This window comes from Peromyscus leucopus, chromosome 19 (assembly GCF_004664715.2).
Source record: "Peromyscus leucopus breed LL Stock chromosome 19, UCI_PerLeu_2.1, whole genome shotgun sequence".
Lineage (NCBI taxonomy): Eukaryota > Metazoa > Chordata > Mammalia > Rodentia > Cricetidae > Peromyscus > Peromyscus leucopus.
The window spans coordinates 22397749-22425656 of NC_051079.1; the positions used below are offsets into that span (position 1 = coordinate 22397749).

A 27908-nucleotide genomic window follows, 5' to 3' on the forward strand; every position below is an offset into this window, starting at 1 on the left:
TACTCCTCTGCTGCTTACGAACTGCCTGTTCTTTAATGGACAGTCCATCAAAATGCAGACTCTGACTCTATAGTACCAAGGTTATGTACTTCTAACAAGTACACAGTGGTGCCAGTGCACAAAGGGAATGTTAATCAGAAGTGCGCTGGAGTGGTCTTAATGGAAGGGAGCCACAGCAAGCAGTGTCATTTACAAGCATGTGCAAGCACGCTTGGACACAGGAAACAGGGGGCCAGAATATACACCACATAAAGAAAGTTCCTGGGAACAGAAGCAGACTAGCATTTTGGTTCAAAGCATGCAGTCTGGAGTCAGATAAACTCTATTGCAAGCCACAGCACCGTCTTTTGTGGGCTCTGTGACTTTAGAAAGTAACCTAACCAGGCTGAACTTCTGTGCTTTTAACACTGAAAAATAACATTAATAGATTCAACCTTGTGATGATTCTGACATGTTTGTAACCAAGAAACAGTCAGCTGTGGGCAAACTTATAGTTTGATCTCGTAGAGTGGCTCTGAATAATAAAATGTACAGTGTGTTGATGATAATTATAACATAGTGTCTGACATCACATGACAAGATACATTCTTGTGTGCGTTATTTTATTCTAAGACCTGTTTGTGTGCACATACATTGCATGTGTGTTTTGAAGAATGAGGCTGATGGGCTGTATGTGGCTCAGCAGTAGAGTACTTGCTTATTACAATCAATGCTTTGGGTTTAGTCCAAAAAGAATGAGAATGGGAAGCAATGGATATTCCTGTCTGTTACCATCTAGGTAACTATTTGCTCTTCCCCAGTTCTTCTGTCAGACTGCCCATGTGACCTTTGGAGAGCTACTCCACCTCTCTGTGACTCCATTTTGTGCCTATAATATAAGAGCATAGTAGTTTCTACTTCAAATCATTATTGCAATATTAAGTTAATATTCTAAGGTACTTACAGAGCTTAGCACATCGAAAATGTTATATAAAAAGATAGATGATCATGAAGATGAAAACATAGACAGATGGTAGATAATAGGCATCTCTACACATACTCTGTCTCTCTATCTAATCACTTTGGCCAAAATAACCTGTGGGTAATTGGTTAATTTCAATAAACCACTTAATATTCACATATGAAACGGCTGGTTAATAAACAAAAAGACAACACTTTTTCTTTATCTTCCTTTCTTCCTTCTTTCTTTCTTATTATTTTTGAGACAGGGTTTCTCTGTGTTGCCCTGGCTGTCTTGGAACTCACTCTGTAGACCAAACTAGCCTCCATCTCACAGAGATCTGCCTGCCTCTGCCTCTCAAGTGCTGGTATTAGAGATGTGTGCCACCACCTCCCAGCTAAGATGATACATTTTAATGTTGTTCCCTTTCTCTGGCCCATCTTCACAATGGTGAGAAAAAAAAACTATAGAAACAAAAAACCAAAATGTCAAATATATTTTTAAAATACTTGAATTATATTTTTATTTTCTTTTATGTATATGAATGTTTTTCCTGCATGTATATCTGTACACCATATGTGTGCTTGCTGCCTACAGAGACCAGAAGAAGACATCAGATCAGATCCGCTGGAACTGGAATTACAAATACCATGAGCTGTCATGTGTGTGCTGGGAATCAAACTTCTGGAAGAGCAGTGTCTTAGTTACTTTTCTACTGCTGTACTAAGATGCCGTGACCAAGACAACTTATAGATAAAGAGTTTGTTGGGGCATTATAGTTTCAGAGGGGGACTCCAAGGCCATCATGGCAGAAACATGGCAGCAGGCAGGCAGGCATGGCGCTGGAGCAGCAGCTGAGAGCTTACATCTTAATCCACAGGCAAGAGCTAACTGGAAATGGCTGGACTTTGGAAACCCCAAAGTTTTCCCCCAGTGACACACCTCCTCCAACAAGGTCACACCTTGCGGCGCGCTCCTCGGCCAGCGAGGAAGAACGACCACCATGCGAGGATCCTTCTCAGAACACACTTTATTGGAGCGCCTCTTGATCAAGGGAGAGCGGGAGGTGAGGGGCCCTTGGTTAAGGGAGAGCGGGAGGTGAGGGGCCCCGAGGACTAAACTGCAGCTGCTTATATAGGGAATCAGGCAAACGTGCCGTACTGTGATTGGGTCCCGCCAGAATGCTAGCACGGGGAGCCACGGGATAGGCTGAGGACATAAGGCCAATTACCATACTCGTGCATCATAGCCAAATATGGAGTTGTTTACAGCTAGGCTACCAGGAAGCCAGCGCCATCTTTGAATAGCGGCTCCCTACATCTCCCCCCTCTTTATTAATTAAGCAGCAGGAGAGAGTATAGGTCTGATTTCTGCAACATAAGTATTTCATCCGATCAGGTCCCCACCTCATGATGTGTTGACCGATCGAGGATGAGTTAACTGTGCATAATTGCCTGCATACCTTCCCGAGTGCAATGGACTAACCAGTCCCTGGGGTGCAAAGGCTATGCATGTAACAGTTGTCCACATACCTTCCCATGTGCAATGGACTAACCAGTCCTAAGGGTGCAAAGGCTATGTGACTCCATATGCAGTTAGACTTGCTCTCCTTGAAGGAAGGAAAATGTCCTACACTTCAAGTGCAGTGCACGAGCCTGGCATCCTGTGCTCAATACAAGTAATATGTGAAAGCTGTCCACATACCTTCCCGAGTGCAATGGACTAACCAGTCCCAGGGGTGCAAAGGCTATGCGTGCAACAATTGTCCACACACCTTCCCGAGTGCAATGGACTAACCAGTCCTGGGGGTGCAAAGGCTGTGTGGATATTAGGTAAAGCCAGATCTGGGGGGAGGAGCCACACTCCAAAGCGGCTAATGCTTGAGTGATAATGACCTTGCCCTTTTTTGTACGTGCTCGCAAACGGCAGACCAACCACAGACAAAACACACATCCTCCAAGGCAGCATGCCAAACATATATCCACCCCCACCCATTCTAAACAGGGAAAAGGTAGAAGCAATCCAGGAGGACAGTCCCTCTGCCATGCTGAGGTCCACTGGTGTGGAGTTGATGGTCACCACCGCCACTCTCAGTTTCTCCAACATCTCTTCAAATTCTCCAGACCAATTTCCTATAAGATAACTGGACAATCGTTTAGACAAATTCGCTGCTCGGGAACCATTTTGGAATTGTACACTAGTGACACACAAACCAGACATTCTCCACTCACAGCCCAATTGGGCCAGCTGCCAAAGGATGTCAACTTGTTCTTGTACCAAGTCAATGCACTGGTTAAGCACCATAAGGCCACCTTTCAACTGTGCATTTAGGGAAGTAGAGGTATGAAGGATGGTTTGGAGCCATTAACTCCTTCCACCTGAAGAGGCTGAAATGGCCAAGCCTGCATCTCTGGAGACAGGGACCAGCTGCAGCAGTTTGAACCTCCACTGCAAAGGTGATGCCTAGCACCTGGCCCCCAGCCAGCACAAGGATTCCCCATAACCTCTCTGAGAATGATTAGAATAACAAGTAATGTGTGATATCTGTTGTTTGTTTGCGGATCTTCAAAGACTGGAAACGCGGACGCTAGCTGCGCCCAGGTGTCTCTCCTGATAAAATGACAACCTCCACCTGTTTGCGGATACGAAGGTGTTGCCGGGGGTGGATGTGGTCCCGAAGGTGCCATTGGTTCCACATTCAACCCAGCAGAAACATTATAAGGAGGAGGCCGCCACCGCCACCCGTATTTCTCTTCCTCATATTCAGCGGTGGCTTTCTCTGAATTTTCCTCCTCATCTGAATCTAATTCATTATCAGAGAAATCAAGTTTTGCAAATTTCTGTAATACTAGATACAAAGGGTTCCCTTTCTTCTCTGAATTTTCTTCCTTCTCTGGCTTATTTTCTTTATTTTCCTTTTCTTTATTCTTTTCTTTCTTCTTTTTAGGCCTACTTAAGTTCTCCCCTTTAAAGTCTGATTCTGATAGACTATCCTGGTGCTTGCTTAATGCTCTGCGTCCCTCTCTAATAATCATAAGAAGGAACACGAAAGCAAACACAAACAGATTAATCCCAGCAATCAGCATACCTGGAGAACTTACCGACGTCGTCGCCGTTCCTGGCGAACTTACCAACGTCACCGCTCCATGTGTTGAGTTCTGAATCCTCTTCAACCCCTCACCTGGTGTCCGAAGTGTCCTTCCCGGGTTTCGGCACCAGTTGCGGCGCGCTCCTCGGCCAGCGAGGAAGAACGACCACCATGCGAGGATCCTTCTCAGAACACACTTTATTGGAGCGCCTCTTGATCAAGGGAGAGCGGGAGGTAAGGGGCCCTTGGTTAAGGGAGAGCGGGAGGTGAGGGGCCCCGAGGACTAAACTGCAGCTGCTTATATAGGGAATCAGGCAAACGTGCCGTACTGTGATTGGGTCCCGCCAGAATGCTAGCACGGGGAGCCACGGGATAGGCTGAGGACATAAGGCCAATTACCATACTCGTGCATCATAGCCAAATATGGAGTTGTTTACAGCTAGGCTACCAGGAAGCCAGCGCCATCTTTGAATAGCGGCTCCCTACAACACCTCCTAATCCTTCCCAAGCAGTTCCACCAACTGGGGACCAAATATTCAAACCCATGTGATTTTGAGGCCATTCTCTTTCAGACCACAACAAGCAACCAGTGCTCGTTACCAGTGAGCTATCTTTCCAGGCCTATATTTCATTTTTGGGTTAAGAAATTTGATACAAATGGAAAAAAGTTTCTTAAAATGTGCACATGGCTCTGGAATAAGAAAAGTCCAAGAAAGCTTCTGGAAGCCTCTCACGGCTCTCATCATCACCCGACCCTCCCAGAAATACTAAGCAGGTGCTAACAAGCAACAGAAGCTCTTGGTTTTATTGTATCCTACTTTCTCTATCATTCTCAACGAGAACAATTTAAACCAGTTGGAGTCTATGAGACATACTTCCCGTACTTGTATTTTCATTTTCTATGTTCTGAAGTCATAGAACACCACTCTGGGATCTCAGGACCAATGTACACGGGTTTAGATACAAATAGTTGGCCATCCCAAGCACCATTTAAAATATTGCTCAGAGCCATTGCCTCTCATTAAATATTTTGTAATAAGCAGTATAATTCAGAAAAAAAGCAAAGAAAGCACTATTGAGAGGGAGGGACAGTTAAAGCTAAGAGGGGCAGTTGTACAGATGCCAGCTCCTTTACATATCTTGAACTGACTGACTACTAAATGGTAGTATCCACGATTCAAGTTCATAAGACTTGAAATGGGTAAAGCTAGAACTAGTGGTTTTCTAAATGAGATGCACCCTACAAGACATCATGGACATCATATTTTCCAGTCTTACTTGGCTTTGAGCTGGAAGGTTTACCCTGCTTGCCCTGTACAGGTAAGATGTCACGTTTGTGAAGGTAGGCACAGATGAAGACTGACCTTGTAGTCACAAATCTATTAGCTAAAGAAGAAATCAGTTTTGGAAGACAGCTAGTGATCTCCAACATACAAACATGAAATCATAAAATAATACTTAAGTGAGTCATACTGAAAATTAGAAATCATGAAAAAGAAGTATCTCTTAAAATCAGTGTTTTCTAACTTTTTTGTAAGCTGGTTTGTGCCAGATCTCAGTATGACCATGAAACATATAATCGAAGTCCTCCAATTCTACCATTGCACCACCATCAAAATTGTTCTTAGTGAATAAAGTCGCGCTGTTGTTACCGTCTTCTGTGTCCTCCATGTGTATTGATACCAGTATCTCCAGCACTTCGCTGTATGTTGATACTCTGCACATATAGAAGACTAATTACCCAAATTGTCAACTTCTCAGAAACTGGGATCACCTAGGAGACAGTCCTCCAGGCAAAACGGTGGGAAATTATTTAGCCTGTAGGCATGCTTGTAGGAGGTTAGCATGATTAGGTTAACTCACACTACACGTGGACAACACCTTTCCCTAGGCATAGGTCTTGAGCTTTATAAAAAGGAGAGAGTGAAGTGAATAAAGATTCACTCCTCATATTACATGACAAGCTGCTCCAAGCTTCTGTCAACATGATACGATGAACTGTATTTTAAACTATAAACCGGCAAAAACTTCTCCCTTGATTCGCTTTTGGCAAAGTGTTTTCTCAGACAACAAAGAAAGAAACAAGGTAAACTTAAAGATACTCTAGACAGTGCAAACTTAGACAGCTACTTCATAACAGCTTGCTGATTCGAGAAAGCCAAAGCATCCGAGTGAGAGTCTGTCTACCGTGACCAAGACGTAGGCATTACTAACATCCCAATAGCTACATTAATAATCTGCTGCTAATGTTGTGTGTTTGCCTGTTACAAAAGAAGAGTGAAAATAAAATGGAGGCCATGATCAGGATGGCAAAGCAAGAGCTGGTCTAAGAGAGTAGCAAAGTCCAAAGCAGATATGGTTAAAAAAAGCAAAGCAAATAGGCAGAGGTAGAGTTGAAATAATCAAAAGTAAATGAAAAAGCAAAGTGGTTTGATGTAGTGTGGACTTGGTACAAAAAGTTGTATTGGGAAATTTGATTTTAAAATTAATAAATTGTATATAAACAAAGCATGGGTTTGGGGAGAACACCAATTTTCGTAATGCCTTGCAATAAGGAAACAATGCTTAGAATTCCACGAGAGGAAATGGCAGGCACACTAGAGAATGGATGACTCATCAGATAACCATAGGGAGAGTGATAAGGTACTCGAGACAAGCGGAGAAAAAGGACAAAACCACATCCGTGAGACAATGCATAGCCAGTGAGCTGGCTTTGTGGTGTGATCTCAGCACTCGAGGCTGGAGCTTGACGATGGTGCAGGGTGACATTCGATCCCGACTAATCCTCATCAAACACAAGCCTCTCCGTCTCTTATCCACATGACAGTCGAGCCACGCTTGCCTGTAGATGAAACCAAATCACCAGCAAGTGTTTGAAATGAAGAAAACCAAATGGATCAAAATTAGAAAAGAGAAGCAACACAGGAACTGAGCAATGCCTCAAAGCTCACTGCTCTCGTGAAAAGTGGACCCGAGAAAGGAAATTTTAAAAACCAAATTAAACAAGACAGGAAGACAACAATGTAGCATGAATCGTAAAAGTTCTTACTAATAAAATCAAACCTGGGCCAGGTATTGGGGTGAACACTGGAAGATCAGAGAGACAGAACAAGCCACAGCTATCTCACCATGCCAATTCCTCAGCTGGTCCTGTTTTCCTCAGACAGGAAGCCTCTGTGTCCTCATCCAGAATGAATCTCAGCTGAACTGTGTTGCTCCAAAGCCTGAAAGCTTAGCCAGCCAAATGCTTAACCAGGCCAAAATGCTTCTAGTTTCTGGTCCTCACGCCTTATATATCTTTCTGCTTTCTACCACCACTCTCTGGGATTAAAGGCTGGTTTTCTGGGATTAAAAGCGTGTGTCACCGTGCTTGACTGTTTCCAATGTGGCCTTGAACTCACAGAGATCCAGAGGGATTTCTATCTCTGGAATGCTAGGATTAAAGGTGTGAGTGCCACCATTTTCTAGCCTTTGTATCTAGTGGCTGGCTGTTCTCTGACCCCCAGATAAATTTATTAGGGTACACAATATTTTGGGGAACACAATACCACCACACAACAAGGATATCAACTTTAACATGGTTTTACCAAGTTTTCTTTTTTGTTATTCATTTTGTTTTTGAGACAGAGTCTCTCTGTGTATCCCTGGCTGTCCTGGAGCTCGATATGTGGACCAGGCTGACCTCGAACAGAGATCCTTGCAAGCCACCACACCTGGCTATATTCATATGTGTGTGTGTGTGTGTGTGTGTGTGTGTGTGTGTGTGAGCAGGTAGAAGACAACTTTCAGGAGCTGTTCTCTCCTTCCATTGTAGGTCCTCAGGATCAACTTTACATTGTCAGGATTGCACAGCCAGTACTTCCCCGCCCCTGCTGAGACATCTTGTTGACCCAAATTTTGCAATGTTTTCAAGCACAAATTTGATCAGGAAAATATCACAAATGTAAAGAAAATGCTTTTGAAATAATGTGATGGCTAGATTAATAAAGAAAAATATATCCTGATACCACTAAACATAGTATTTCTATTTCTTCCAGTCAGGCTGTCTAGAAATGTACAAAGACACCCTTAAGAGAAGAGGAAAAGCACTTTTTTTCCAGAATTTTACCAGAATTTTTAAAAAGTCTGTATTGATAAAATCTGCATAGGTAATATTAAAAAAACACAAATCACCACAAACTTATTATAATATTTGTAAGTCACCTGACTGAAAGGGGTAATGTCCCTAATTTGTAATTGCCTTCAAATAAATAAGAAAATTGTCAGCAATCTTTTAACTGCACATCAGCAAAGCATTTAAGCAGACACTCACAGAACAGGAAATACAAACAACACTTAGGCACACATAAACTCAAGACATGTACTATAAACACTAAAGTAACCAACTAAAACCAGACAGCTAATAACAAAATAAAATGACATTAAACAACTCTGAAATAGTTTACTAATTTTGTCTACTAAATTAGCAAAAATAAAAATCAATAATTTTGATAACTTCCTTCATTGATAGGGAATTACACAAGACTGATTTACCGGTATGACTATGAGTGGAAGATAAATAGATAGATAGATAGATAGATAGATAGATAGATAGATAGATAGATAGATAGATAAACAGATAATATCTATCTATGTTACAAATGAATATATCATTAACCTAGACATTTTTCTCCTAACAATTTAGCTCACAGATAATTTATATCTGGAAAAATATGCTAGATGATAAATGAAGAAGATTGTTTACAGAAGCATTGTTTTGAATAGCAAATATTAAAATAATTGTCAAGGCAGGAAACTTTAATACAGTTGACTGTACTTTTGGTGAAATTGTGTCCCCCAATATATTGTGCACCCTAATAAACTTATCTGGGGTCAGAGAACAGAACAGCCACTAGATAGACACAGAGGCCAGAAAATGGTGCCACACACACCTTTAATCCTATTCTTCTGGAGGCAGAGATCCATCGGGATCTCTGTGAGTTCAAAGCCACACTGGAAACAACCAGGCATGGTGACACACACCTTTAATCCCAGCACTTGAGATCTCTCATGTCTTGCTTGGAAAAGACACGTGCCTTTAATCCCAGGATGTTATGGCAGGAAGAAGAAAGGTATATTGAAGCATGAAGACCAGGAACTAGAAGCCTTTTAAGCTTTGAGACTTTTAGCAGTAGTTCAGCTGAAATCCATTTGGATAAGGACTCAGAGGCTTCTAGTTTGAGGAAACAGGATCGGCTGAAAAGTTGGTGAGGAGAGGTTAGCTGTGGCTTCTTCTGCTTCTCTGATCTTTCAGCTATCACCCCAATACCTGGCTCTGGGTTTGTTTTTATTAATAAGACCTTTTAAAATTCGCGTTACATGTACTTTTTCTATTGATGTGTTTTTATTAGACAGGATCTTACTAAGTTGCTGAGGCTGGATTCTCCATGATCCTTCAGATTCGCAAATGCTGAAATTACCGCGTTAGACTTCCATTTTCCACCCTTCTCAAGATATTATATGCATGTGTGTGTGGATGCACATATGACCAAATTTTGCCTGTACCTATTTATATACTATTTTCATGCATATGGTGTGTTAGATTATTGCTTGTTTTGTTACATCCAATACCCGATAAACAATCTGGGGAAGAAGTATTTACTTTAGCTCTCAGTTTCATGGCCAAGGAGATGGAACTTGGGGCTCTGTCCGTTATGGTGGCAACTTGTGGCATGATCTGGAAGCCGAAACTGGACCTAGACATTGATGTATAAAATTTGCTGGCATGTATAAGCATGAAAATGTATGAGTATGTATGTGTACATAATATCGTTAGAAAGAAGCATAAAATGATTTTAAGCTATACATTTGAACTGATTATAAACCTCAAGTCCTATCCCCAGGGACCCTTCCTCTAGGCAGGTCTGCCTTCCCAAGGCTCCACAACGTGTCATAGCACCACCACAGAACTAAAGAAATGGCTCAGGGATTAAAGTACATATTTTGTCTTGGCATGAAGACATTCACCTTTAATCCCAACACTTGGAAAGCAAAGACAGGCAGGCAGAGTTCTATGCATTCAGGCCAATCTTGTCTACATAGTGAGTCCCAGGCCAGCCATGGGTACATAGTGAGACTCTTGTCAAAAAAAAAAAAAGTACATATTACTCTTGCATAGAATCTGAGTTCATGTTTCAGTACCCACATGGGTAACTTTAGCTCCCAGGGATGTAGTTTTTCTCTTTGACCTCGTTGGGTACCTGCACTCATGTGGACATATGCACAGACAGAGACACAAATACATATGATTAAAAATAAAATAAATCCTTAAATAATAAAACAACATGTCAGGCAGTGGTGGTTCATGCCTTTAATCTCAGCACTTGGGAGGCAGGGGCAGGTGGGTGTGAGTTCAAAGCCAGCCAGCCTGGTGTACAGAGCCAGTTCCAGGACAACCAGGGCTACATTTAAGAAAAAAAAAAAAAAACTCCGTCCTGAAAAAAATAAATAAATAAATAAAAAACACAAAACAAACAAACAACAAAAAAGAAGCACCATAGAGAGAGGATCCAGTGTTGAAATAGAAGAAACTATGGTGGGCATGTCACCCTCTAGCCATATCAGAGGGTGACACTGTTACATGCTATGTGGGTTCCATTTCAAATAACATTCTATCTTTGACAATGTTCCATATTAGACATCTTATTTCTTATAGCATTACATCTGAATGAAAAATCAAATTTTAGTCCCGCATTGAGTTTGATGTGTATCATCCCCATTCATACATGTAAATTTTTTAGATACCCAAAATATCATGAAGTATATGTACATGTGAAAATGACAACCATCATTTTGTATACTTTCAAAAATTAATAAAAATAAATAAATGTTCAAATGTATAGCTCAAAATCATTTTATGCTTCTTTCTAACGATATTATGTACACATACATACTCATACATTTTCATGCTTATACATGCCAGCAAATTTTATACATCAAATTCAGAGAAATATTTAACTTTATCAAAAGCCTTATCTGGAATCTAGGATACCAGAGTGGCCTTTAAGGACACACACACACACACACACACACACACACACACACACACGGAATTATTAAGAACATATTCTATTTGAAAGAGGAAATTGTTAAAGCGATTGCTCAACCCGGAACAGAGCCCAGCACTGGCAATATTAGGATTGGAGAGACTGGATCACACTGCACGTCAAAGAAGCCACCGGCAGCCACCTGACTCTCATAACAGTCATTGCACTTAAGATCTTTGTGCATAAAATAGGACTAAACAGTGGAGAAATCCCACAATAGCCTAGTAGCTTCACGATTTTCTTGCGAGTCCTGACAAGTGTTTTCAACTACGATAAAAGGTCACTTAAAAATGAAAAATTGCAGAATTTCTTACAGCTCATTCTTCACAGTTCAGAATAAGAACACAGGTTCTTGATATTGGAGCAGTAGATTAAGAGCCACTGTCTGCCTGCCATGGTTATAGAACTATGGTATCACAGGGTACAGAGTGATGGTGGGAAAGGAGATTATTAGATATTGACTTCATACGATGACACATTGGTGACTAATGCAGTTAACTGAGTAAGTCCGGGGCCCACAGGAAAGATAGAGTGCACTCCATCTTGATAACTGTAATATAGTTTAATAAACTGACTATCTACAAAGGATATAAGAAAAGAAATTAGTAATAACCATTTAAATTGTTCCACCTTTGAAAATAAAGGGAAGTTTGTTAATAAATTACTCCAGACCAATGTGTCTGGCACAGCCAAACTGTAACTGTTGGGATAATGTAGTACATGAATGAAAAATAATATGGAGCTGTTAGCCACCTTAAGATAAAAAAAAAAAAAAGACAAAACAATGGAATAGTTACAGAGCCTGTCAGAGCAAGATGGAAAGGCTCAATGAATAGTCTGTGCCTCAGGAGAAGAAAGTATCCAATCTACAGCTGGCCATCAGAAAGAGTGAGTGAATAAAGATTCGTACTTTATTCTCATTCCTCTATTTGCTATCTTGCTAATATCTCATTTTGGCCATACTCAACCGAAAGTGGGGGGTCAAGAGACTCTATGAGTGAAAACCTGTGGGTCATCTTTCCAGGTTATAAAGCAGAATAGGGGAGAGCAGAGAGAATTTACACAGATGCAAAATGCAAGCTATACAGCATAACTGTGTTTGCAAAGGATGTACATTCATCGATAATTCTTAAACCACCTATTCCCTCTTAGTGACCTCTTATAGTGTATGAAAACAATAGTTAAGTAAAGCAAGGGCTTCTTATTTTCCCTGCCAGCTGAAAGTAAAACTATATGGAGAAATGATTACAAGTATTAAGTTTCATGGATTTATCTCTATGGTCTAAGTCAAAACACCTTCTAACATTTCTCAGTCATGGGTTGATTATGCACTTTATCAGCAGTCTCAGTGGAAAATATAATGAAAGGACTTTTGTCACATTGGTCATAGAAAATCTTCTCATTTCACTTTCTTGTCTTCCATGTCCCAAGGGGTTTAAGGGGACTTTGTGGATTCAGTTGCTCAAGCCAATAGCAAAGCTGTTTGAATGTAATGTATAATACAAAAATGGACAATTATCACAGTCATCACAATCCACACAGCCCATAGCCTGTTGCTTAGTTACTATGCCAAAATGTGACCAATCAAAGAAAAGTCTGAACAAAGCAACAAGGGAGTTGGAGCAAATGGCTTAGCAGTTGAGAGCACTCATGTACTGCTCTTGCAGAGGACTTGGGTTCAGCTCCCAACACATGGCAGCTCACAGAGGTCAGTAACATCAGTTCCAGGGGATCCAACATCCTCTTCTGACTTCTGTGGAACAAGGAACGTGTGTGGTACACATACATACATGCAGGCAAAACACTCACACACATAAAAATAAATAAATTTTAAAGAGTCAGTGCTCACTTCAGAAAACATGTACTTTCATTTGTGCAAGGGGCAGAGATTATGCAACCAGCACCTGAGAGGATCAAAAAAATACACCTTATGCCCAGGACACAAAGGGAACCATTCTTCTAGGAAAGGTCCACGGTTACACACCATAAAATGGCACCAAACTAAGGTTGGCATCTGTCATCAACTTTTCTTACTACAAAGAAGAGTATCTCCCTCCATCTCATCAATAAAACCTGTCTACTATCACTCCCATCTTTTAAGTTCACAATTTCTATAATTTAATATGGTTTAAAAATAAAGCAGACTTTCCATAGAAATTTGGCTCCACTTCCCAAACCTAAACAGAGTTTTCTGTGAAAACTGGACTACTTAAAATCTACTGGACAAACTACGTATGGTGGCATTTAGGGCAAGGAGCCCAGCAGTTTGAAGACAGCCTGGGCAAGACCCACTTGAAAAAAAAAAAAGAAAGAAAAGAGAGATTTGTACAAGAGAAAGATGAGAGAAAAGAAAAATGAACTTCAGGACAAATTGAAGAAGTGGAGTAAAGAAATGAATTTAGAAAGAGGGAGAAAACCAGTTCACTCCTGTCATCCTTGCACTTGAGAGGCCGTGGCAGGAGGATTGCCATAAGCTCGAGGCCAGTCTGGGCTAAAGAGTGAGACACCATGCCAAATTCATCTTTTTGAAAAGGCGGAAGAGGAAGAATGAGCAAACAAAGCAAAGAATGGGAACCTATTACTAGCGTATGAAATAAAAAATACTGAGGAAACAAGTGAATAATTTTCTAGTGAGATTAAGAGAAAGGATGGTTATACCATGGATCATCTTCTGGCCTGCCCCAAGGGTGAGAACATTGCTAAACTCCTTGAATAGTCACACAACACAGACCTACCAATGACCTCACTCCCATTTCCTACCAAATGAAAGATGCCTCAGTCTTAATCCAACCTAGGATTTCCCAAACTGCACATGAAGATACTGTTCAGACCATCAGCATTTAAATACATGGAAATGGATTTAAAAAAAAAAAAAAAAGGAAGCCCTTCAGTCCATAGGAATTTCCACCAAGATGCCCTGGCCTGATGTTACCCCAGGTAGGCCTAAGTAGACTCCAAGAAGCTGGCAGCAAAGAGCTACCAAAGCAATGCTGTGTCGAAGCTCCTTTAGTAGGGAACATTCCTGTGGTTGTTATGGTGATATCTACTGGTCTAAAAAAACTCAGCTTCCTCCAATGCATGAGTAACCTGTAGAATCTGCTGCAGTCTGCGCTGTGCCTCGGTGGTTTGAAACCTGAATTATTCCCTTTGTCTCATTGTCTTTTCCCCCCATTCTGAAGAGTGATTGCTCTATGCCCTCTCCCTGTATCTGCTCTCATGTTCTCATCCCTTAATTCCATTCTTACCTTAGTTTGGGGCGGGGGGCGGGGGAGTTGCTGTTTGTTTGTTTGTTTTTGTGTTTTGTTTCACCTGCTTGTTTTTTCTTGTTTTGTTTTGAGTTTTAGCTTTGGCATTGTTATATTAACTTCACATGCTTCAGAGCAGAGTACATGAATACTGAACAAATCAATATTACAAAACATGCCCTGGTTTAAGGATCTCACAGAACAGAGAGAGAGAGAGAGAGAGAGAGAGAGAGAGAGAGAGAGAGAGAGAGAGAGAGATGGAAAACAAAATATGATGTAATTAAACACCATAAAATAAAAGCCCAAATAAACACAGCTTCAAAGGTAGTGGGGTGATACACAGGTAGGAGAAATGTAAAATGGGGTGAGCATTGTGCAATTCAAGCCAATACCTAAGGAGCTGAGATTGTGGTAGGAGTCCTGAAAATCAAGGCGGGGTGGGGAGAAGAGTTGCATGGGCTGATCTGTGTCCTTGGGTGTATGTGACATCTCTCTTGGTACCCCCACCCTGAATATACATGACGAATCACTACAACTCTCCTAAAACCTCTTCCTTCTCTTCCCTTCACGTTAGAATCCCACACTATCGGTTTAGTATAACCAATGAAATGATAAGGTTCCACGTATGAGAGACAAAGATGCAAAAATCCTAGAAGTGTTCTGTCCACTGGATTCAGGACTTCATTCTTCTGAACCCCAGTCTGTGTTAGCACGACCAAAAGTTGTTTTCCTGAGAAAGCCTGGCGTCACATATCTGTGATCAGAATCCTGTAAGAAGATTTGGAAGAGGCAAGTTCAGGAAATGTTCAGAGTCTGTTACTTTAGAACACTGTTTGAGGGAAGCCTGGGAAAATGAAGGAAGGGAGGCTAGAAAGAGCTTGGAGCCAACGCAAGGGTGATGGGTGAAAAAATCTCAAAGTAACTGTGAGTCTACCACAAAGTAACTGTAAGTCTACCAAAAAGGTTTGGGGGAGAGGGGAGTCAATATAACTGAAATGACATAAGATGTCACATAATTACCAGTAAGGAAACTGGATACCAAGGGACAAATATGTCGTGATGTGTTTAGCATGGAGATAACCTCTAAAATCACTGAAGGGAGCTCCATGCCTTCCTCAGATCTACCTAGACCCACATAGACTGTAGACACATGTTTTAAAGGAGAAACAAAAGACGGCAGGTAGGCTAGGTGCACCCTTGGGGGAATGCAAGCCAAACCTTATCGGGAAAAACAGGTTGCTGTCTGACATTCTTGCCCCCATCAGCAATTACTCCTGGGCCCTGCAGCAAGGGAATCTGCCTAAAAGTTTCCGAGCAGAAAAGCAGTATAACTGAAGTGACCTGAAAGACCACACAATTACCAGTCAAGAAGTTGGTTCCCTACAGGGCAAGGCAAACGAGCTGGGCGGCAAAATCAGCCATCATTTCCTTTCCCTTGTCCCTTGGAACTATACCAATTCAGTGACCAAATTGGGATCTTCTGCCTATGCAATGTCTAGCTGCTGATCAGAATCACGTCTGATGTCACACCAGATGAATCAGGCTTTGGCATCTTCCCACATCACTTCGAGAAGTAGCGATGGGAAGGGGAGGGGAGGGCTAGGATGCCGCGTCCCAGGCAAGTTATTATCATAGTTGAAGTTTAAAACTTGCAGGGGTCCAGAAAAGTACTTTAAAGTCTTTAAAGTCATCAGCTAAGCGGATGCTTTCTCACACCCTCCTGCAGCCGCTGCAGTCTTTTATCCCTAGTCCCAACGCTAGCGCCGGAGAGCTGGGTCCAGCTGTTGAAGATGTTCTGGGAAAAGTTCACCCTGGCGCCAATCTATGCTTTCCCCGCATCATTTACCAATCCCTGTGCTACTTCCCTGGCTCAGCGTGGTCTGTGACATTTGCAGGGACTCACGTGGAGCGCCCAACCTCATCGTTCTGAACGATGACTCCTAGGAACTTCCCAAGGACCAGATTGATGCAGGCTCTGACACGCAAGAGAGGGGGGAGTGAGCTGAGTGTTAGGAGGGCCTGGGGCAGCCGGCTGAGCTCCAGCAGAGTAGGGGTTCATCTCCACAGCTGGTGGAGACGAACAGTCGATTTTGGTCTTCACTCCCTGCTCCCGGTACTGGCGCTGCTCCAATCAGAAGGCTGCTAGACATCCTCTCAGGCGCTCTCCCTGATTCATTTGGCTGCTCTTCTTGTACTCCCTTTCCTGGAGCTACAAGGGTTTGAAGTACAAATCCGAACCCGCCATCTAGATCCTTTCTCCATCCCTGCCACTGGTGCTGGGACACATACCTGAGGCGATCCAAAGTTTCCTGAGCTGGTTGCGGGAGCGGGGTGGGCAGGGAGCCTGAGCTGCCACGGATCAGCAGGTCAGAAGCTGTGCCTGCTCCAGGAGGTGAGCATGCTGGACAGGTCCCCAGCGAGCTTATAGCTGCAGACCAGACCTCACTGTGCACCTTATGAGACCCCACTACTCCTTGTGGAGCATCTCCACTCCACAAAGTCCTAGATAATGGAGTTATGAAGGTGGCTGGGTGCTTGTCTTTATGCTTTTAGAACATCATTACACTTTTAGAATTGGATAGGGGAGTCCCCAGTCCATGAAGTACCTCCCCCCCACCACCACTTTTCCTTATCAAACTTGCGTGCTCGTCCTGAAGTTTTTGAAGATGAGACTCATTGGACATTTCCTCATATATTCCAATCTCTCATTGTTCCTGTTCCCACTGTTTTGGCTACAGTTCCCCCAATACCAGTCTAATGCCTTCAGTAAAAGTTATCTTAGCCCAAGGCTTCACTCACTCTCCAAAATGTATCATGCATTGAACACCGAGTTCCTCGGTAGCCATGAAGAGGGAAAGCACCAACTCCAACTCGATAAAGGAAATGTTCAGGGTGTGCAGGATGGCAAAGCATCAGTAACAATTCCTTAGAGCAGCTGTGGGTGGCAGAAGGTGTTTTTCCTTTCTGCAGAAAGGATCAGTCACAGAAACTGCCCAGTAGGAGAAAGATGTCAAAATGATGATAGGGTATCCATCTCTAATAGCACATAACAAGCATGTAACAAGTGTTCAGGGTAAAGCTAAAAAAAAAAAAAATGAGAAAGGTGAGGGAAATTCCTGATGATTTTGCTACTGTTAAATTCCATAGATTTTGGCTAGCCCTATTTCTTTTCTTTTACATCATCAATTTAGAATTCTATAAAGAAAGAATGACATCAAAGAAAATCATTGGCCTAGAAGAAAAGAGCCCGTAGGCGTTTAGGTGTTATATATATGGAGCCAGAAAGCACTGGAGCATCAGGAAGACTCCAACTTCAGGCAAACAGCATGGGTGAATATGGATCTTGTGTGGACTGGGAAGGGGAGGTGAGGGCTGGTGCCTGAGCACAGTCCTCGCATGTCTAGAGGCTGTCCATGCTTGGAGGGGAAAGTTCCATGGGAAACAGTTGGCACTGGGCTTCAGTGAACATTTTCTTACTGTGTGTCTTTTCAGTTCTTCTCAGGGACCTCTTCATCTTGCAAGTTGTACGGTTGGTGCTAACTTACAACTTTTCTAACTGTAACTTCGAGGAGATTTCAAATATATATTCTGAAGCAATTTTTCCTGACCTGAAAGAATATTTGAATGGGGTAAGTGAAAAGATTTTTTTTTGAAGTATATATATATTCTCATGGGGAAAAAGGTAAAGATACAGTCACACAAGCCACAATTCAGCTTTCAAGGAAAGGAAAATAATTTGGAAAAACTATCCCAAAACTTTCTTAGAAGTGGCATTTGAAATACCTTAGCATATAAAATGTGTATCCTCATGGCTTTTATGGAGCGAGCAGAAGCTGGTAATGGTTATGGATATTGGTTTACTCCTTGTTACAAAGCGGGAATCCTTGTGAGATAAGAACTCAGGGGGTGAGGGCAGCTAAGAAGTGGAGCTGTGTTTTATAGCTTTCTAGTGTTCTAGAAATTTCAGGATACGATTATGAGATGGAAAAGTTTAAAATTTTAAAACATGTAGTAGTAACTGTTTCTCTGATAATCCGCATCCTTAGATACAGTGTGAGTGAGTGCCAAGTATGAAAGGCTATAAAGCAGTTTGTAGACATTCAAAGAATGGTCCTTGGCTGGAAGTGGCTTGTAAGCGCTAGGTGCAGGTATGCATGCTTGGGTGGGGCTAGGACTCCCTCTGAAAGCTAGCAAAAGCAGAAAACTAAATGTTTCACCACCTTGTCCATCACATAGGGTCAAGTCACTGGGTCGAAACTACTTTTAGAGATCTCTGGAAGCCTGGAAGCAAAGGGCCAGGGAACGATTTTTCTCTCCAACTTAGATCTTTATCCTAATTTGCTTTCTTCCAGCGCACATTCAACCAAATCGAGGTCTGTGACAACTTGGTGAGTAGAGTGGTCAGCGGTGCTGGCTTTCCCCGGGGGTGGCGGTGGCGGGCATCCGGGAAGGGAGCCGGGGAAGAGCGCCAGGCTGAGCTCCAGGACAGGCTGGCTGCTGAGCCGATTGATAGGAGACCTCTGGGCTGCCAGAGCAAGGCTGCAGTCAGTCTAGGACGCCACTTCTCCGTTTAAAAGGAGAAAGCAGTAGGAACCCGCTTCAGCCCCGGGGAAGAAAAGGGGCCAATGGGAAACCCGGAGGAACGAAGTCGAAACACCTCCCGGGATCCGGTGCATCTACTGTCAGCTCTGGCTCTTGACAACTACTTGGGAGGCTGGGCGGAGCCGGCAGGGGAGGAAGCCCTTCCAGTAGGCGCTCTCGGCTACCCTTGCCAGGCCCCTCCCTCCTGGGGGTTGATTCCATTTCCCTCTCTCAACCCAGGCTCTGGATTCTGATCCCCGACTCCTTCGTCTGTCTTCCGTTCCTCTCCCCATCCCCCTCCCTGCCCCCTTCCATTCAGTTTTTAATTTCTGGCGTTTTCTTTGCTCCCTGAACTCTGCCGCTTGTGAGCAGACAGATTGTCTCATGAAAATCGAGTACCATACTCTCAATCCTATCCCCGGCTGCCCGTCACTGCCCCAGAAAACATTCGCCTTGAAAACGAAAGGGGCCCTCATTAGCCAATGCCCAGGCTACTCTGAGACTCAGGTAAGCCCAAAGCATCAAATTCTAGCTTTGCAATGAGTGGGAAGAAGGGAGACATGAATTAACTTGGGGCTTTAAGAGCAGGGATTTTTTTTTTTTAATTCTGATTTTATCTTATCGGGAGCAAATGAGCCAGGCGATCGGTCCATCGAGCTTACCTTGACTGAGACACCCAAACACAGTCTACTATTAGAGTTATAATACTATTATATTTAGAGTTCTATTATTTTGTTGTTCTTTGGTTTGAATTTTGGTTGTGAATCCAAGTCAGTGTTTCAAGGTGTGATCCGTGATCCTCTCTCCTACGTTAGCAGCTTGTCCTCCTGGGTCCTTAAATATGACAGTTCAAAAACCCAATTCCAGGGCACACAATCCACACTTCCAAAATTCCTGGTTTTGTTGCCCCTTAAAGGGTTGCTTGCTGTTCATTCTGTGCCTAGACAGTCACTTTGTAGCGATGTGCTTTTCCTTAATATTTACATTCCTCCCCACCCTAGTCCACTTCGCCCACTTCGCTGCTTGTGTGGATGTAATTGCGATCTCTTTTCAGAGATTATTTGTGTATGCAGTTAGATATAGATGTGAATGAGAGGAGAATTAAGAGTAGGAGCAACAGTGACAGCCTGCCTGACTTTGAGCTGCAGAGATTTGGATAAAGTATTTAGCCTGGGGTGCTTTGGTAAAGTAAGTATGATACTATTGCATCCTATGCAGGGCTATTATGGGAACTAAATGAGTCAGCACATGTGAACGAAAGCATTTAGAACAGTGGCTGGCACATAATAATAGTTCCTCAACATTTACTTCACTTGGCAAGTAGAATATTTGTTTTCATGATATATATGTGTATGCATGCATATATGTATATGTAGATATACATGTAAACTTGTTAACTTAGTGGACTTTGTCTGTAACTTGAATGTAAATGTAAATAAGACTGTCATGTTTTAATCAGGCTGGAAGTGGAAGCCATCTAGGTTGAGCTTGCATGAGAAAAACAGTACTAGACAGCCATATGAGAAACCTGTTCAGCTCTCTGCCTTCTTTTCATGGAGACCCCAATAAATCTGCACATAGACACAATATAATTTATTAATAGATCCAGATCCCAGGAGACAGACTTGATTAACTCTGTAGACTTTGTGTGAAAAGGGGAGAATCTGGAGGAATTTATCCCAGCATCTTCCCAGCCCAGAGGTGAAGCCTGAGAAGACTGTAAGATTACTGTTTAATAACCCAGGAAATTCTATCCCTGGGTGCTCAGTCTGTCATGGCTCTAGGGCAATTCATTTGGAGAACTATCCCAGAATCCTCTTCAGAGCGGGTCTTTAGGTATAATGAGGTGGATGTGTGAGAAAGAAAACTTTTGGTTTCAAAGAACAGACTGAGTTTGTTGAATTATGCCTACTAAGACACAAACGACAGCTTGTGCCCTGTGGGAGCTAATCTTGTCAAAAAGATCGTGAAACTGCAATTTTATTCATTCATTTAATTATGCAATAAATGTCTAATGGGTCTTATGTATAAAACTCTGTACTCAGTGTTTTGGGGAATACCCATGATGCAATAGCAATGAGAGCCAAGTGAAATGACACCTACTTTGAAGTCCAGAAGAGTTTCAGAATGAACTGTCTGAGCCATAGGCAGAGGCTTTACGGAGGAGGTGCTGAAAGGCAGGGCATTCTTTTGGAGAAGCACATGCAATCATACAGTGAACAAGTATTTGGGGAATTTCTTGGGGAAGGGATATAAATAGTAACATAAGCTATCACTCGCCAGTTGTTAAAGATAGCAAAAACTAATGTTGAGCATTTTCTCCTATTCCATAGAGAAACAATCCTCAGGAAATGAAGCAAGAAGTCGAAAACATCTGCCTGAATCAAACCTCACAAATACAATGGCTGTGGTTTACCCTCCGTCAAACTCCAGTATAATAAACTTATCTTTCATTTTATAGTATGAAAATATATCATGTTTTAGTAGATATAATACTAAGGGTGTGACATTTAAAAGAACACTAATGTTTAGTCTTTAATTACAGAAAGGATTCTTAACTTATTTTTGGCAAATTGCGACTGTTTAGTGTAGGAACTTTAATGGGAGATGAGCACGGCCCCTCTAACGTCAACGGAAATATCTGCACTGTTGATGACCGCCTTCTGAGCAGGGTGTCCCAACTGCACCTGCAGACACCTCACTCTAGGGCAAACCTAAAAGTGTATAGAGAAGGGAATTGAAAGTGGAAAAAGAGGTTGGAATCAATGATAGCATCTAAACTCTGTTTAACAGCAAGAATTTTTCTATCTATAGTGATTCTTCTAACATTCTTATATTTGACTAAGGAGAAAATGGCAGCAGAGGAGATTGTACACACAGTTATTGCCACAGTGAAGCAGTCTGAAAGAAGCTTGTAGAATGTATGGCTGTGAATGCACTGTAAATCCAGCTTTAAAAGTGACCTAACAGACAACAGACCCTGAAGTGCCTCTGTGCAGCTACCAGACATATATTTAAAGTTGTGTGTAAAGTATTTCTAATTTATTTTATGAGGACTTTTGAAAATACACATGCTGCTTTGTAATGGACATATTTCTTAATAAAATAATTCTTGTGTTACTTTCTTGTGAACGGTGTTTTTAATTTGGTTAAGCAATTTTTACACATACTTTTCTGGGTGACTCACTGCTGTTAACATCTTTACCTCTTCTTGTGCCAACATCCTATTGGCCACACTTCCTTTTATATGCTACTGACCCTCCCTGCAGGAGAAAAAGTCTTCATAGATAGTTGGCTGGAAATATTTAGACATACGATTGGAATGCATCATTTTCCCATATCTTTTTACACTTGTCAGTCCACACCATTCTGGAACATTCCTTGCCTCGGTATAGATAAAACAGGCAAAGGTGAACAGTAGGTGTTAATTCTTTATGGTGCACCTGTTGCAAAGCACCCTCTCCTTTACCCTCAAATCTTCTTTCTGAACACTGGTAGGAAAGGCAACCCTGGATGCAGAGCTCAGGCCGAGTAACAGTATAAGGAAGCAGCTTCTCCCCGCTCCCACTCCCCTGAGTAGAAATGTCCACCTGAAAACTGATTCGAGTGCTGAAGCTAAGCCATCAAAGAAAAGAAAAATCAAATGTCCCCAAACCCATCTTATTCACCAAAAAGGAGCTAACAATAAGCATCCGGTAACTATTTAAAAAGTGCCTACTGTGCGCCAAGGTTTCTGGGTTGAGGTTTGGGCTGAATACTTAGATACAAAAGTTAGTAAGACGGTGCCCATATCTAGAAAGGCTCAGAGGGAAGCTGAATAAGCAGTCATCAAAACTCCGTGGCGAACTGACCAGTGTTGACCAGTTAATTTCCTTTTGCATGGAGTTAAATCAGGACAGGCACACTTCCAAGAGTCTTCCTCGTAATTTCCTACTGAGAGCTTTAAGTGTTGTCTGAAGAAAAACTCCAATGGGTCTAGAAAAGGACAGCATTCAATGGTTTTCTGAATAAAGGTTGTGGAGGGAGGGCTGATATTTTAAATATGTTAGCGCTGTCTTAATACACGTACACTCTACCTTCTATTAAACTGTGAGGAAAAGGTAGCATTTTTTTTCTTAGAACTTTAAACCCAGTTACCCAACATGTAGAGAAGAATATCCTCTCTAAATATTATGAAAAGCAGCTCTGAGCATTATGCCAGAAAATATCAAACTGTTCTGGGGGTTCTAGTATACTCTCTTTTCCAATAATCAATTTTTGTGTGTTAGTTATAGTTTTAGGAATATAGTCTCATGTGCCTTGAGAAAATTACACAAGGGAGAGGAAGAAACAACCAAACGATCAGAGGAAACAGTGCCCATTGCTCACTCCAAGCAAGGAAAATGGCCTGTCCTCACCAGGCAGACTGGAAAATTGTGTAACCTATTAGGCTATGAGTAGGGTGTTGAACTGGTTAGTTTGAGGTCAACTTTACATAAACTAGAGTCATCTAAGAGGAGGGAGCCTCAGTTGAGGAAATGCATCCATAAGATCCCGCTGTATCCCTAAGTTGTGAGTACGGGAAAATTGTCCCCATTACTCACCTCTGTTCCCACACCCATCAACGCATAAGGCAAGTGGAAGAGCTGGACCTGAGGTCAAAAGGACAGGAGAGCTGCCCCTGCCCGCCACCAGATGTAGCAATTGGGAGAGCTGGCCCTGCACTCTGCCTGGGCAGCACAATGGAGTCAATCCCATTGGCAGAGGTGTGAGTAAGCCAGTCCCAATATTGTGAGCATGGAAGAGCTGTCCCCATTACTCACCTGTCACGGGACAGCATGGGTGGGAGAAAGATGTCCTTCCTCCCCCTATCAACTCCTGAGGCAAGCGCGAGAGCTGGCCCTGGCCCTCATCTGCTGCAGAACTCAGGAGAGTGGCCCCTACACCGTGTTTAGGCAACACAGTAGAGCTGGCTCCGAGGGTGTAGACGTGGGAGATCCCACCCTGAGGACATCAAAGCGGGAGAACTGGCCCTGCCCCTTGCTCATCACTGCAAAGGGTGAATTCACCAAGGTCATGCAGGAGAGCTCACCCTGGTGGTGAGGACAAGGGAGAGCTGGTGGGCTGACTGACCCTGCAACTACCCAGGCCCAGAACCAGGGTTATGGGTTGGCCCATCCCAATATCCACCCCATCTATCATCTGCTAGAGCGCATGAAAGGACCAATCCTGCAGACATAAAGCTATACAGAATTTCCACAACACAGGGCAACAACTGGATATCCAAGAGGAGGTCCAGTGAGGGCCCAGCACCTATAGTGTAGCAGAAACCAGAGGCCTTAAACCAAACCAATGACTCTCTGCAATGAACACTTGCAAGTAAAGATATGTGGACAAAAGGATTTACTGTGTGACTCACTGTGTCACACTGCAGCTTCATGATGAGATTCCCCGCTTTTTTTCTTTTCTTTTTTCTCTTAAATTTTATTGGGGGAGGGGTGCTACAAGGGCAGAGGGTAGAGACTCAGTGATGGGAAATAAATGGGATCAAGATGCATGATGTGAAAGACACAAAGAATAAATAAAAAGAAAGTTTTAAAATAAAATCCAGCTGTAGGTCATTTTCTTAATTAGTGATCAATTTGGGAAGGTCCAATCCTGGTGGTCCTGGCTTCTATAAACAAGCAGGCTGAGCAAGCCACAAGAGGCAAGTCAATGAGCAGCATGGCCTCTCTATCAGCTCCTGCCTTCAGGTGTCTGCCCTTTGTGAGTTCCTGTCCTGACTTTCTTGAGTGATGAACAGTGACACAGAAGCCGAATAAACCATTTCTTCCCCAACTTGCTTTTTGGTCATGGTGTTTCATCACAGCAACAGAGACCCTAACTAAGACAGGTGCTTACAAACATCTTACCTTTGTATGGCAGTATAATTAGCCCAAGCTTCAATAATCTTACCTAATGAATACAAAAAATAGAATTTAAAAGAACCTGTTCCTAAGAAACTTAGCTGTATTCCACAACAAACACCAGGATGCTTATGAAGTAAATAATGGCTCACACACATGTGAATGTACCCACACAAAGATACACATACATAATTAAAAACAAATCTTTAAAGACTAAAAGAAAAAGAAAACAAAGGGAAAGAAAGGAAGATGAAGAGGTATGAAAGGATCTTGAAAACAGAAAAGCGGTAAGAACAATTGTGTCCTGTGGTGGCACACCCTTTATCTGAAGCAGACAAATCTTTATGTGTTCATACAGTGAGTTCCAGGCAGCCAGGGATATAGATTAAGACCTTATATCAAAAATAAGAGGGAAAATAAGGTTCTTGGTAGGTACAAAAGGTACTACTGACTCAGAAATAGTGTAGAAGTTTGAATTAGTAGGTGCAACATTAAATTAATTACTGTAACTCTTTCAAATGGTCAGGGAACAGAGACGCTCCAAGCTCAGCCTCTAGATATGAAAGTCACAATGTGTAAAATAAATACCCAGTGAATAGTTTTAACCAGAGGTTGGTCATTGAAATATTAGAATTAAAGATATGCTAAGAAAACTTTCATAAATAAAATATATATGGAAAATAATTAAAAATGAAAAGACCATCAGTGAGCCATGGAACAATCAGAAGTTCCTAATCTATGTATAGTAGGAGCATCTCAAAGAGTGCAGTAAGAGGTACAGAAAAAGTCAGAGAAGGAAACATCAGTTCTCGTTTCCAGCATAAGTCTCTAACTCTGAAATGCCTAGAAACTCTCTAGAGTACAGGAAGTAAAACCACCATGATGCTTAATGGATCAAATTGCCCCAAACCAGAAAATCCTAATATCAGTGATGAGAGTTACAATGGTCTTCAGAATGTCTTCTTGAAATGTTTTTCCAAAGCCTTTGATTCTACTTCTTTGATCTTTACTGCTATGGTCTGCTTTTTTCACAAGCCATCTCATGCTAGTGTGTTGTTGCTCTTTTGGGGGGCCTGCCACCCAGCTCCCAAATAAATCACACACGGAGGCTTATTCTTAATTATAAATGCCTGGCCTTAGCTTGGCTTGTTTCTTGCCAGCTTTTATTAACTTTAAATTAACTGGTGTGTCTTTTGCCTCTGGGCTGTTTCCTTTTCTGACTTCTGTATATCTATCTTACGTTCACTCTTACTCCATGAATTACTGTGTAGCTGGGTGGCCCCTGTTGTGCTTCTCTTTCTCTGGCTACTTCTTTCTTCCTCCCAGATTTCTCCTTCTCTGTATATTCTCTCTGCCTGCCAACCCCACCTCTCTCTCTCTCTCTCTCTCTCTCTCTCTCTCTCTCTCTCTCTCTCTCTCTCTCTCTCTTGTCTTGCTATTGACTATTTAGTTCTTTATTAGACCAGTCAGGTGTTTTAGACAGGCATAGTAACACAGCTTCACAGAGTTAAACAAATGCAACATGAACAAAAGTAACATCACACCTTAAAATAATATTCTACAACAGTAATGTGTAGTAAACAGAAGTAAACATTGAGCAACCCTAATTACCGATTTCCACCTGTTAACATCTGTTATGTAGCACAGCTGGAATAATCCTTGTGCCTATTCTGACATTCTTTTTTAAAAAATATTTTTGATCTTCAATTACATTGCCTTTATTTTTAACTTAATTTTTAATTAAAATATAATTACATTATTTTCTCCTTCCCTTTCATCCTTCCAGCTCCGCCTATACTCCACATCTCTCTCAAATTCATGGACTTGTTTCTTTTTTGTTAATATTAAATCTGTTATATATATAATTTGTAAATGCAACTTGCTTAGTTATTTAGTGTTGCTTGTAAGTATATGATTTCAAGACTGACTGCTTGGTATTGGATAGCCAAATGAGGACTCATCCCTGGGGAAGACAAATTTTCTTATTCTCCGCATTTAGTAGTTGCCTGTAGTTCTTTGTCTAGGGGTAGGACCCCATGAGACTTTCCCCTTCCATGTTTAACTAGTCTATTGGTACTGTCCTTGTTCAAGTCTTGTCCAGGCTGTCATATTGTTGAGGTATTTGCTGGGTGAAATTTCCCTTTCATTTCTAGGAGATACAATCTGAAGTAGAGGCTAAGATTATCATATCATTAATATAACCAGTACTTGTGATATTATTCTGATTTTATAGATGTAAGAAAACATGTAGTTTGTAAAACACATATTGTAATACAACTAATACATCAATATCTGGCTTAGTTCCAAACCTTGCTTTTTCCATTACTTAAGAGTGTAAATTTATAGTGTTCTCTATAAATTCAGTGATGAATAAATAAAGCAATTAATGCATATATTTTCTAACTAGTAAATGCTATAGTCATGTTTTCAGCAGTTTTATATCAATTCTTCATTTTGAACCCACTCTCTCTTTGATTACTCAAGGATTTTGATTAGTATATGCCAGTCTAGTGTTCCCAATAATCTTGTTTGCAGAAGTAACTGGGTTACAATCAATAGACATATGAAGTTCCCTTGATATGAGTCTTTTCCAGAGCGAGCATATGAACACATTTTCTTTTTAATATAAGATTTGTGGGAATGCTGAAAAGAAAAAGGATAGAGGATGAAAAATTTCCACCCTGTGTGCAAAGACATGTGCTTTAATACTTACAGCTGATAGATATCTTAAGATTGGCATCGAGGGGAGTTTGTAAATGAATAGCTTTAGGATGGAAAGAATATGAGCATTTGAAGTATAATTGAACAAGTATGTTAATTATCTTTAAAGTATGAGTCTGTGTCTTGATTTCTCATTCTGTGAGCTAATTGGATGATTAATTTTTAATTACCTATGTGTGAGTTTACATCTACTGTTGACAGCTATGAATACCAAGCAAAGTTAACTTAAGCTTGATGTAAGAAATAATTTTACATGGAATTATGAAAGTGTCTTGGTTCTTGTCTTCTTGAAAGCACTAAATCAAAAGACATAAACAACTTAAGCAGAAGTTTATATAGCAAAGCTAAGCAAATTAAACACTC

The 27908-nt window shown here is 41.7% G+C and overlaps 1 protein-coding gene across 1 annotated transcript; it reads left to right on the plus strand.

Annotated features, from left to right (window-relative positions):
* Positions 1 to 17669: 17669 nt before the first annotated feature.
* LOC114691681 (thymic stromal lymphopoietin) lies at positions 17670 to 22059 on the plus strand. Its single transcript, XM_037197046.1, has 5 exons — positions 17670 to 17688; positions 17851 to 17987; positions 18711 to 18746; positions 19312 to 19446; positions 21273 to 22059. Exons 1-5 carry the CDS (start codon positions 17685 to 17687, stop codon positions 21375 to 21377), a joined length of 417 nt encoding a protein of 138 aa, XP_037052941.1. The 5' UTR covers positions 17670 to 17684; the 3' UTR covers positions 21378 to 22059.
* Positions 22060 to 27908: the final 5849 nt, after the last annotated feature.

What these genes read in the sequence shown, in the direction of transcription:
- LOC114691681 (XM_037197046.1), top strand. An exon ending in TGAAAGAATATTTGAATGGG is followed by an intron (nt 17,988 to 18,710) that starts GTAAGTGAAAAG and finishes GCTTTCTTCCAG; the next exon opens with CGCACATTCAACCAAATCGA. An exon ending in CAGGCTACTCTGAGACTCAG is followed by an intron (nt 19,447 to 21,272) that starts GTAAGCCCAAAG and finishes CCTATTCCATAG; the next exon opens with AGAAACAATCCTCAGGAAAT.